Below are 13,544 nucleotides of genomic sequence, written 5' to 3'. Positions count from 1 at the left end.
TGAACCTTCTTTTGTGAAATTTGTGAAATTTTACACACACGCACACACACACACACACACACCACTCCCTCTTTCTCTCCTTCTTCTGCCTCTCCCCTCATCTCTCTCTCTCTCTCTCATACACTGACACACACCGCTATGCCCATAGATATTCACACATTGTTTAACATCGCTGTTATATTTGGCACCCGGAGCAATACACTGTGAACTGTCAAAATCGAAAGACTCAAAAGTCAGCTCGGAGTCCTCCGAAAGGGCTCGAGATCAGCGCTGATGCCCGCAAAGAAAAATAAAAATAAAAAAGAAAACGAGAAAAGGAATTATAAGCAACGCTGCTCAGAATTAGCGTGTCTTTTGCGCGCTTTTCTGCTCTACGCTCGAAACGCGTGCTCGGACACAGACGTCGTGAAAAATAAACGGCCGATTGAGGATTAACAGATCCAGGAAACATAATTCTTGTAAAGTGTTTCGTACACAAACATACAATATAAACATATATTACAGTCAAAATCGCTGTCCTGCTCTTGACGATGTCTAAACTTTAAGGGCATTAATAATTTGTGTTTAACTGCGCGCGTATTTGGACTTATCGTCGTTTACTTATCAAATAAAATAAAAACTCATTCGTCTGTCCATGGCGTGATCGTGTCGGTCGAAATTTTAAAATCCAGTCTAAAAGACTAATGCTTTTGCGATATTAGCCTATTTTAGTTAAATTTATTTTTTACATAATTATATTTTTTGTGTTTATAATGCGTTTCTATTGGTTCATTAAAAACACCAAGTTATAGGTCTACCACGGAAAGGAAAATAGATCATTTATCTTACTACTGCCATTTTAAACATTTTTGTTTCATGCACTCAATGCGTATGTATATTAAACATTTACTAATGCACACTAGATTTATGCTTTGTGCTTTTTTTTTGCAATCGTTTTGACGCAAAAAGTATAATTATATTCCCTAAATGTATCAAAAGCGTTATCTATCTATCTATCTATCTATCTATCTATCTATCTATCTATCTATCTATCTATCACACTTAATGAACGTTTAAATAATTAGGCCTAAGAAGTTTTACAGCCGACTGTAGCTAGTTCAAATTATCATACAGATATATATATATACACATCGTTCTTATTATATATATATATATACACCAGATACAAATGCACAGCACGCTGAAAAAAGTTAGAACATTTTAAACGTCAAATCCTGATCTGCACTTTGTTATTCTTTGTTTCCCCCTCAAAAAGCGGTGGTATAACCTAAAAATAATAACCAACGAAATAAAAAAAATGAATAAAATCAATCTCATGCAGGTTTCTATTTTGCACACGACCCTTCTCTATTTTGCTTTTTAAAATGTACCAACTTATAACATATGTTATAAAAAAGCTATTTTTATTCAGCCAGTTTCACTGTTGCATTAAATGCATAAAATTAAATGCGTGAAAGGCTGGATGTATTGTGGCACACACACACATAGCATGCATTTAAAATTAATAAAAAATATAAATGACATTAGCACACACGAACGCGCAAGCGCACGCGCGCGCACATACACACACACACACACACACACACAAGCACAAAATATCAAATAAACATGGAATGGCAGCATACGTTACCAGTTTTTTGCATGTATTTTACATTTATTTTATACATGCTGTATATATACGTGGGCTATCTTTGCAAGGGTTCGTGCAATTTGGGAGCGTAAACACCCTAACGATGCAGTTCATGTCCCTCCTCCTCTTCAACGTTATTGGCTGAGAACAGTTTTGACGACATATATGAACCCAAGCAGCTCAAAAGATGTAGCTGACATGGAGATCAAACGGCGGAATTCGCCTGCTTCCACAGAGTGAACCGGGCTGCGAATTGCGTGCACAACATCGACTGGGATTGGAAATTTTTCCATCCAACGCTCCACCTCACCGATCCCACAACGGGTCTGAGATTCAAAAAAAAAGCCTCTGAACGCCGCTAAAGCCTTTAACAACTATTAGCAATGGGACTTTCTCGTGATGGATATTTGCAGGGGAGAATATAAGTGTAAGTAAATTATTTTTCACTAACAGCCGTTGCGGTGCGGTTACAGCCGAAACCTGTTTTGCTCGTCTGCTGATGATCTGCTAGAAATTCGGCGGTATATCTTTCTTATGGACAAATAAGCAGAACTGCATTTTTACGTTCTGTCAGAAAGCAAGAAATGAATGCTTTTTATGGGGAGGCAATCAGTGTGTAAATCGACAAGTCAAATTACGAGCGATCTGAGAGCCAGAGCTTACCCAGCCTGTGGTTCGCCTTAGGGTATACAAGTCTGTCGCCATGAGTTTAGTCGGAGGCTTTCCCCACCACCCGGTGATGCATCATGACGGCTATTCCTTCGCTGCCGCAGCCGCTGCCAGTCGCTGTCACGAAGAACCCCCCTATTTTCACGGGTGGCTTATCAGCCACCCGGAGATGTCTCCTCCAGACTATAGCATGGCACCCTCCTACAGCCCCGAATACTCGGCGGGAGCCCCGGGGCTCGATCACTCGCACTACGGAGGAGTACCGGGGGCCGGCGCCGTTGGAATGGGACCCCGACCGGTGAAACGTAGACCCACGGCAAACCGAAAGGAGAGGCGCAGGACTCAGAGCATCAACAGCGCCTTTGCAGAACTCAGGGAATGCATTCCCAACGTGCCCGCGGACACGAAGCTGTCCAAAATAAAAACCCTTCGTTTGGCTACCAGTTACATTGCTTACCTTATGGACATTCTGGACAAAGACGAACAGAACGGGGAAGCAGAGGCCTTCAAAGCGGAATTCAAAAAGACAGACGCCAAAGAAGAAAGGCGAAAGAAAGAAATGGTAAGGTCTCAAAGTGAATAGATCTTCGTAAACGTCAAAAAGTATCGCCGTATATTATAATTACACATAACCTAACCGAAACGTGTTTTGACTTCGGTATCTATGAGCGGTTTGGCTTTCGGTGTGTAAAACGTGTTGTGTTTTTTGCACGCTGCATCTTCGCCGTATTTGTTAGTTTATTACACTAGCCGTCTTCACCGTGGGCAGTAGTTGGTCGAAAATTGTTATAGTGCGTGATGGCTATACAAATAACCTCTCGTGTTATTGTTTTTCTTTTACAGAACGACGTTTTGAAAAATTCAGGGAGCAGCAATGACAAGAAAACTAAAGGGAGAACTGGTTGGCCGCAGCATGTGTGGGCACTGGAACTGAAACAATGAGACTAATTCAAAAGACACGAAATGAGGCCCTCTGAACTCATTTTTAGTTGTTCTCTCACTTTATTTAATGGAATATTTATGTGCAATTTCCCGCTACGGACAGTGGATATTTGAGGAAAAACCATTCCATTTTAGAAGGAGGATACTCTCTTGGTAAGAGATTGCGTGTTGCTGTCTGATATTGGTTTATTATTGTTTGTTTTCTTGTCCCATTGTGAATCGAAATGAGATGCCTGCCACTAAGGAGTTACACGTGAAGTTCTGTCTCGTTCTGTCTCTCTATCACTTCCAGTATCTATCCCTGTCTCTCTCTCTTCTTTAATTACGAGGAAGGTTAGTCGATGTTACAATATAGTAAATGTTTTATTTGAAAATGTCATGAAGTGTTATAATGTTATTTTGTGGTCGTACAATGCCGGTGTCTGAAACAACTGTCGAGTCCACCCAGTGCACTTCCGTCCAGAGACACAAAATCTAAATAATATTGGAGATGTAAACAATGTAATTAATTCAATAAACCACTGTGTTTTTAACAACCCTAAACCTTTTTGTTGTACTGAGATGTAATTTAACATAAAGATGCCGCTTGGCAAAATTGCACGCTAAATGATAATTCCCAGAAGACAGGCTAAGTGCTGTTTGTAAGCAGAGCGTAGACCACACCGCAGAAATTGACGATACGTTTCGGGGTCTAGAGAGACTGTTGGATATATTTTCGGTTACTTACATGGACCTGACAGTCGAATCAAACAGCACTCAGGCGATGCATACCCAGCAGCTCCTCGAGCAACGGGATGATTCGATCTGTGCCCTGCTTTGAGATGCATTGCCTTTTAAAAAGTAACCTAAAGTTTCGAACACAGATGTTTACGATTGCTAAAACTGCTCTAAGGGTCAGCGACGTGGCTGTTGTGACCAATTTACGCTTGCGACACTAAATAGGATACTAAAAATAGTTACAATTAATTCCAAATAAACTGTTAAAGTAGTAGCTATCGCCCAGACTAATATTTAGGCCCACCATTCAGCCTCAGCGTCAAGTTATTATTTAAAAATAACTGCTAAATATATATATATATATATATATATATATATATATATATATATATATATATATATATATATATATATATATATATTGTAATTTGAAGTATGCATGACGTTAATTAACAGCTTTCAAATGTATAATATATATATGTGTGTGTGTGTATGTGTTGGACAGGGGTTAGTCTATGGGTTCTGCAGCAGGTGGCAAAAAGATAAAATGATAGGTAAATGACTGTGCATGGTATTTTATACACTGGTCAGATAATAGCCTAAACAATATCACAACAGCAGCCTATATTATTAGGTAAGGAAAAATCTCAAGATGGCTATTCGTGTAATCTTAATTTGGTTATCCTTGGTATATATATATATATATATATATATATATATATATATATATATATATATATATATATATATATATATATATATATATATATATATATATAATTTTTTTTTTAATAAACGAGATTCTAACAGTGAAACTGCACGGGCTGTAGGCCGTACAAAATACAATCGCGCGCCGTTTAATCGCTATAAAGGGGGGAAACTGCAAGACGTTTAATTCTACAACTGCTAAAATAAATGATTGAGTAGACTCGCTGGAGCCTGTGGAAAATGCCCAAATGACGTTAACAACAAAATACGGAGGAGGGCCGGACTTTGCCGGAGCAACCGAGGCCTGCTCAGATGTGCCAATGATTGATAACGTGCCGATCAGAATATGCAGCCGAATCTTCAACACTATTCACAGCATTGGTCGTAACACCAGTATCCACTGGAAATATGAAATGATTGTAATGACAGCGATAACAGTGACGTCAGTTATTTATTATAGCTTCTTCGCGTTTCTTCATTTTTAAAACGATGCCTTCGATGCACATTTAGAAAGACGAGTCTTTTTTTGAATACATTCAGTGACGCATAGTAGCTTTTTTTTTTTTTGGTGAACTCATGTGGGCTAACGTGCTAATTGCTAAATGCTTTTCTCTCGGAGCAAGCCTCGCAGTTTTCACCTTCGGTTCTTAAAGCGTGCGATTAAACCGACATCTCCGCCGGAGTAAATCTGCTTAGAAAGGAAGACCCGCAGACAATTTAAGACCCATCCAGTCGCAGTAAATTACCGCTCACGTTACACTGTATTGTCTGATTCCACAGGTCCTGCGCGCTAATAATTGTGGATAATTTGTTGAGAGTGTCAAGATGGCGTCTCAGATAAAACGAACGGTCCGTACTCCCTTGATTAAGAATACAGATAATACCGTGACCCCATCGTGACCTGCTGCCGCTGCTGTAACAGGAATGACTCTCTCCAAATGGAAGAGAACGCATATCTTGCATTCGACACTGTGATTCCTGAAGGCCCAAAGTAGTAAAGAGCCCTTATTTCCTCTGGCACTAAAGCAAACGAAGTCGTCTAATCCAGGAATATACAATTTCGTTGGTATATAGCTCTTTTATCTCTTACTTCCCGTCGCCTAGTGTCTCATGCCATTAAATATCTCTAATTCGAAAGCTTACTAATCTTGACCATCCAAAAAAAAAAAAAAAAAGCAGTCTACGTTTAGTTTTCTTTAGCTTTTATCACCTAGCTTTGCTAATAGCACTAGCCACTTACCAGCACAATAACACATTTACTAGGTCTCTTGTTTAATCGTCCAAAACTCGCTCTTAAAGTTCGAACTTATAGGGTCGTATTATATTTTAGAGTATGGACCAAACAGCATCTTTTTCTTGGTATTACAGACATCTGTAAACCATTAGCTCATAAGACCCTCCTCCATTTTTTTCTGTCTACAGCAGTGGCTAGTAGACATGTTGACGTCAGAACAGAGCCATCCTGTGCCTATATGGTAAACGTAATCACATACAAGGCCTGTGATCCTACCTAAACCTAAATCCGAGCATCAGAACCGTTCTGCAGAAATCCCTTATATAGGCTATAGCCTAAAGCAAGTCAAACTCGGAAAAAGGTCTGCGTTGTATAGCCTAAAAGTGCCACGACCTCAGATTCGACATTTCGATTTTAAACAACCGCTCAAAAAAAAAAAAAAAATATTGAATGCCACAGCCTTTATCTAATTTTTAATTAAGACAAATATACATGCCTTTTAAAGCAATGTCATGTGTTCTTAAAGTCATACATCAATTTTTTACTTTTTCCGTACGCCATATCAAATAGATCACTAATTCGCCTCAGTGCAATTACACGTGTTTCCCCCAATTTTGTGACAAATAAATGCATTATTCGTCATTGTGTCCCAATATAGCAGACAGAAATCTAATTTAATTTAGGATATGCGAGTTAAACGATACATTTGGTTGCGTTTCGCAGACATTTGGAGCCATTTTGAACGAAGTTTTGCAACGAAACATATTGCTATTAAGTGGAATTTAATTATTACATCATATTTTCAACAAGAATAGTTATTAAGCTTACAATATTCTACATTAGCCTACAATATTCCAACTGACGAACCACTTTTGTTCATGAATTTAAGATTTGGACGCAACATACACACACATACATTTTATATATATCTTTTTTCTATTATTTATTTAATTCATTATTAGTAAATCGCATTCATTGTAGATGAGCAAATTCTTAGTCACGGCCCCAAAAACGTTTCCCGTTTACGTTGGAATCATCGACAGGATAGAAATATCGATCTAATACACTTCTCAAATACTGCGGCGGCGTTGCACGAGGTTATAAAGTTCCAGTGGAGTTCATCTTATTGAAGGGAGCAGACAATGTGCCATTCTGAGAGAGTGCAGTGTGTTGTGCTGAATGCTGCGCGAGGATCAGGCCAGTGCCCGTGGTGCTGTCAGTCGTGACAGTTCCCAGATGGAGGCCGCTACTGTATGCGAGATTGAGTTTCTCACAGAAACAACTCCCTCTTCTTCCAAACCGTCCTCCAAAAGTTCTTCAGGCACTCTCGCGCCCAGACTTCTCAAACAACGGTAACGCGGAAAGAATGAGCTTTTGAAGGAATAAAGACGCGTTGCTCCGTCAGGTTACGGTTGACGAGAAGAGACGGCTGTACATCCTCGTGACGAGCTAGTGGCAGGATCCCCGACGAGCACTACGGTAAACTAGTTTCACCTCCTGCAAAGGGATTTGTTGGCTTATAATAAGCGTAACTAAACTACATATAAGTTACTAAGAGCTTGCTTGCTTCCTCTCTTTTATCAAAACCGTGGTGATATAGCAAGTTGAAATCACTTTCTCTGCTGTGCTGTTTTTGGCGTTGTCGTTTTGAATCGTAGTCTATGCTTGTACTAAAAAAAATCGTTTGTTTATACATTTACGAATCCCCCTAGCAACCCTGAAGCTGCTGATCAAAATGCCTCTACAGAGATGGTCCTTCATCGCTGATAAATATTTTTAAACGTTGTGTGCGATTAGTCAAACGGACAGCGCTAGTCTGCTCTCGGCATCTTTTTACGCCTTATTAGATTCTATACGCAAAAGCAAATTCGTAAAACGACATTTCATTTGATTGCGAATGTCATACGCTATTTTGCCGCCAGAACATCTCACGCAACAAAAACATCCAAAAAAAAAATTCCAAGCTAATTTAGGCTGCTTCGCGTGCGCCGGCTGCCCTCGCTGCTCGGCACAAGGACCCCTTCACGTACGTTTCAGAAAAAAAAAGCTCAGCCTATACTGCATAAAAACCGTCGCGTATTGAGCCCGCGAGAGGAAAGGAAGACCTCCCAAGTGGTCAGGGCATGCGTGTCATTTCAAGCGAGTCCTCTAACACTCCATTTATCCCCGCGAGCATGAGGCGACCGCTCTGTTTTGTCGGTGATAAACATTTAAAACCTTTAAACGAGAGCATAAATCCAGAGTGGGGGGAAAAACACATGAAAACGGCTGCATTTTCAAAAACCGACCTGTCAGAAATAACGGGACCGAGCGCTTTGAAAAGATACCTTAACGGGCTATCTTCGCGCTCACTTTACAACTGCGAAAATCTAAATAAAAATGCTAATAAATCCGGAAGCGGTATTGGAGAGTGTACGGTCGACTGCAAGGGAGCAGCGCCGGTAAAAATGCTAATTGTCGAAAGGTCACGGTTTACTTTAGTGTTCGGTTCACAATGCCGCTACAAGTGTAGGATAATTCCGGTAAATAACTTGTTTTAATAGGCTATACAACGCGGTTATTGTTGAGCATATATAACTGTATGTATGCATGCTATTCGAGCGAGCCTGTAGTAGGCTGCGTGTATGTATAAAATATAAGATATGTAATGATAAATGTTTCAAAGGTGCATTTACAGCGTATGGACATCGTGGTTGTGAAGTTCATATAGTGCCCGTCGGTGAAGACTTTATATGTCCGCCGGATCGCTTTCTCTTTTATATCTTTCTCTTTTGCATGTTGATACGTATCTTCTCACATGTCCGCTGTTGGTTGTGTGGGGAGATGGCGATCAAATCATTAACGGTAGGCCTCGTATTACCATCTATTAAGCCTAATAGTAATGTTTTTTTAACTAAGCGTCCAGGATTGACATTGCCTGACCCTCGCCAAATACGAGCTTTTTTTTTTTTTTTTTTTTTTTTTTATCCCTTTGGTTTGAACGGAACCCATAGGAAGCGGCGGGGCAATACATCTTCAGTGAATAATAAACAGACTTTGTTCATCGCGGACACAAATTATTCACAGTGTTAACCTTTGAAACTGACCAATTAAACAAAATGAACGCAGGTCTAGTCGAGCCAGCGGTATATAGCTGGTAGCCGAAATAGATCGCCTTTCGCTTAATAGCCCACTCAAGACCTTCACTGCTCGTAACACCGGCTTGTTTCGTGAAGAAAAGCGAAATCAGTGTAAATAACAAAGAGATTTTTTTACGAAGCGATTGTGAATTATTTGTGACTGTGGGCTGTATACAAATGTGAATGAAGCGAAGGAGATATTACGAAACGATCGGCTTGAACTTGGCTTTTTTTTGCGTTAAAACAAACAGTTAACTTACAGCAAGTGGCTTATTGTGGTTTTCAAATCGTTGCACCGATGAACTTGTGTTTTTATAGGCATAATAATAATAACAATAATACCATATTGTGCTGTATTAATTCATTCGAGGTGTAATACACACAGTTTTCTGGATAATATAGAGAGTAGCAAATGTTGCTTTTAGTTACAACAGACGGAAGCGTCTTTTTTTCAGAAGCCTGCAACGTGTATTCAGAAAAAAGAAATCCACAGTTGAGAACAAAGGGAAAAATTCAGGTAGACGCCAGTCAGAAGACACCTTCATTATTGCCAGGGGGCCCAGGCTGTCATTAGGATACTGGCTGATAGCCGATGGTCTATAGGCTATCTTAAGCTACCTCTGATACTCCTGTGGTTCTAAACATCTGACTATAGAAGGAGGAAATAGCCTGGTAAAGCCACGTTCAGAGAAACCTTAATCACACAAATCAATGAAAAATTGAACCTTTTTTAATTTACAAATGAAATCAATCAAAATGCATGTGCCTATTAAATTCGCTATGCGCTGTGCAAAATGCAAATTTTGTAAATAGCTATTGGTGTTGCATCTCTACAGCCATTGGGAGTTATTAAAACGTGCAAAATGTAGGCCTATGAACTGCGCGTAAGCAGGCTATTTATACGCGTCCCCGGTCAGCCATGATATTCATCACCGTGCAATGATACGAAAGGATACGAAATCGTTGATGAATGGATTTTCTTTTACTAACTTCATCACGAAAGCGCGGTACAGCTAATTGCAGAAATCAGTCTCCAGTCTTTGCGGAGTCTGAGAATTCATTCATGAATATTCAAGGACGGGCCAAGAGCTAAAACTAGCATTGTAGCATTAACAGCGGTGAACCAATCCTCAGACGGCTTTATGTATCTGCAGTACACATATGGCCGGTCAGTTTTCCAATCACGAAAACATCTGTTACTGCGCGCACCACAGACCTTGAATGTGCAACAACAGACTGTAAAAATAACCTCATATGGCATGTGGTAGAATCCAAACGTTCAGTCACCGCTTGTGGCTGATACAGTGAAGTATGAGTTGGGAGCGCGGTGCCGGTGCCCAACTTTTGGAAGAGTGCGTGACTTCGAAGGACAGCTAGCTCGTGAAGCAATAACGAAGATCAGACCCGGGCGTGACCATGGAAACGGTGATACAATAGCAAGCCCGGGTTCTCCTGTCACTCAGGGGCCCCTCAGGCCAGTACATCCGGGGATAGGTTCCTCTCCCATCCATCATGGGCAGTAATGGAGAGTTTCTGGAGCAGTCTGTGGCTGACTGTGTTAAACCACAGCGATGACAGCTATCTGTTCTCCTCTGAGCTACCATTCTTTCTCTGTACATTTACCATCTCATTTGTGTTACTCTCTCTTACATCAGGTGTGCCCTCTAGAAACAAAGACTTCCCGACACGATCAGATCGGATACGCATTTTCAGCTTGTGTTCTCATTCACATTCAAAGTTTGCTCCGGTTAGTATCACAGACCTAAACAGAAGATGTCCAGAGTACGACATGTGACTGGTGAATGATTAATGACTATGTTGAAAAGACAGCGGCCTGAAAAATTAAGTCCTCTCTATTATTATAGGAGCCCGACGAACACGGTATGGTTTTAAAAAAATTCAGCGTAAAAAGGACAAACCTCCAGCTTGCGTTAAAAAAACGAGCTCCTATAATATCTATAAATTGGGATTGACACGGGAATGCTTTTCAGTTTTTTATATATATATATATATATATATATATATATATATATATATATATATATATATATATATATATATATATATATATATATATATATATATATATATATATGCTAACCTACATTACGCGAAGTTTCTTGTGTGAACCGAATAGTTTTTTTTTCTTCTTTGACCTAAATATCGAGTGAAGCACATACGAGTGAATCGGTGCAGAGCGATCTATTTTTTAAATCACACACACTTCCTTACTTTTTCGATTCGGGGTGCAAGCTCCAGGGGTCAGCGGAGACATGGAGACAGCGGCCCGGTGGCTGAAGCTCACGATCAGAAGGATATTAAGCACGACATCCACCTTGCTGCCAGTAACGAGGAGTTCATCTCGGGAAGCTGCGCTTTTGGGACATTCGCCAATCCCCTATTCATCAGCCTGCAAAGCTCGTTAGACCATTCCCCGGTACACTCTCCCTCTGAATTTAACTCATACAGTCTACTACAATCACAATATTTGATTGTCTTTCACTTATGTAGGTATTTATTACTTTTTAATATCTGTGAATTGTTGCGGTTATCAAAACTGTGATCCCTTGCGAAATAAAAATTGTAGGCTATTGATGTTAAAGTCACAATAATACATTGCATCTACATATTACAAATATTAGCATTTTATATTTTTGTATAAGGCAATTTACATGATTTACATTTTATTGTGCAAACGTAATTTATATTGTTATATTATGTTTCTTTATTTGCTTATCTCTCTCTGACCTGCTGTTGTTTTGTACACTGGAAACTGCTTCGGTCTCAAAAAAAAAAAAAAAAAAAAAAACTAAATACACTTAAATCTGATTAAGTGCAATTTTGCTTTTGTTCTGCAGGTGACACAATGGGCGAATATTAAAAATTATAATGACATTAATAAACCATGTAATCCAGTTCATTTTCGTTAGTGAACAATACATGATTTACAGAGAATGTCAAGGACGTCTCTCACAATAACGAAAGAAAGAGAAAATGTATCGAAAATAATCTGGGGTCAAAAACCCTTTTTATGTGTATGCACGTAATCTCATGTGTAGCCTATGTGTGTATATTTTTTTTCCTGTTTTTTCCCGAGCTTGATCCAAACGTTCATATCATCATAGAAACTTTTAGAAAAGTTTAATTAAAGAACATTTCAAACAACAGAAGATATAACCGAAGAACAAAATTAAAAAACAGAACGAACACACTTGAAAGCCCGGTCACTTTCAGTTTTATAACGTGAGAAAGAAACAGAAATAATATATCGATTGGATGAACGTAACGATCTTGACGGACAATAAAACATCGACACACTGAGGGCAAGTCCATGTAAAGCTTTAAAAACAAAATGATTTTTTTAAAAAAATCAATCCGGAACTTGATCGGGAGCAGAGGAGAGAGGCAAGTAGAGCAGAAATGTGTTGATATTTTTTGGTGGCCCTCGGTAGCCTGGCTGCTTTACAAGTTGAATTAAGCAAACCTAGGTATAAAGAATTACAGTAGTCCAGTTTTGAAGTAATAAACGCGTTGATAAACGTTTTTACAATAACACTAATCTGCTTGTCAAAACATAAATTGAAATTAAAAATGACACCAAGATTTGTAACACTTTGAAGACAGAGAACCGAGCTGGCTGACTTCAGATGGAGATCTGATCAGGAGAAGATATCTACTTCAGCTTTGTCCTTGTGTAAGACGTTTTATGTCATACAGTCAAACGGCCCAGACATTATTGTTTTTCATAGAGCTATGAAAGCGTAAGACAAGTTGAATAATATGACATTATAGAAGTTAAAACAGTAGCGGTGAGGCACACTCGATTGTTTCTTACAATTTGCTCAAGAAATGATTTTGTTGTTACGGGTGAGCGAGATGTAAACAGAACCCCACTGCACTGAAGAGTTTGCCGTCGTTGCTTTGCTCATTGATTTAGGAAGTGGGTGGCAGATTGATCCGGGACCGAGTGGCCCCATGTTTATTGGGCACGCAAGTCCCCGGGTCTGCTGGTATTAGGACCTCTCACGGGTGGCCGGGCCACTGTGATACACCACACCCCACTGCTTTCATTGCTCGCCGCAGAATGGTTTTGATCACGGTCAAAGGAAAACGCAACACCTTGATTCCTCCATGGCGCGGATTTAACACTGCAACAACGGTTCAAATGTTTTCTGTGAAGATTGCGTGATAATATGCCGACCGAATCGGATTAGTCTATAGCCTTCGAAATAAATGTAAGGAAATGCCGTGAAGTCGTGATAGCATTTGCGATAAAAGCGCAGTAAAAATAAGGTGAACGGCCGAATAGCGCTGTCTGTTCATTACTGGTTAAAATGACATCTTTCTTTTTTTTCTTCAAAGATTCGATTTCTACACAAATGTTTGTGAGATTGTCAGCGCAGAAGAACGTATTGCTTGTACATAGCCCGTTCATCCCTCATCTGATTTAATCAGATCTTCATTTTCTCCTGCAGGGTCACTGGAGTCGTATCCAAGACGAACGCTTGTGGCTGACCCCGGCGAA

General features: G+C 39.7%; 1 protein-coding gene across 1 annotated transcript; it reads left to right on the top strand.

Annotated features, from left to right (window-relative positions):
- The first annotated feature begins 1,829 nt into the window (after positions 1 to 1,829).
- On the top strand, positions 1,830 to 3,779 carry hand2 (heart and neural crest derivatives expressed 2). The gene is made up of 3 exons (XM_043234022.1): positions 1,830 to 2,057; positions 2,315 to 2,861; positions 3,143 to 3,779. Exons 2-3 carry the CDS (start codon positions 2,334 to 2,336, stop codon positions 3,239 to 3,241), a joined length of 627 nt encoding a protein of 208 aa, XP_043089957.1. The 5' UTR covers positions 1,830 to 2,057; positions 2,315 to 2,333; the 3' UTR covers positions 3,242 to 3,779.
- The last annotated feature ends 9,765 nt before the right edge of the window (positions 3,780 to 13,544 follow it).

This window comes from Puntigrus tetrazona, chromosome 1 (genome assembly GCF_018831695.1).
Source record: "Puntigrus tetrazona isolate hp1 chromosome 1, ASM1883169v1, whole genome shotgun sequence".
Taxonomy (NCBI): domain Eukaryota; kingdom Metazoa; phylum Chordata; class Actinopteri; order Cypriniformes; family Cyprinidae; genus Puntigrus; species Puntigrus tetrazona.
The sequence above is the reverse complement of the archived record's forward strand: the minus strand, read 5'-3'. Positions and strand labels throughout refer to the sequence as shown.

Coding starts and splice junctions, on each gene's coding strand:
- hand2 (XM_043234022.1), top strand. CDS start 2,334: ATGAGTTTAGTCGGAGGCTTTCCCCACCACCCGGTGATGCATCATGAC. Junction 2,862..3,142: donor AAAGGCGAAAGAAAGAAATG/GTAAGGTCTCAA, acceptor TTTCTTTTACAG/AACGACGTTTTGAAAAATTC.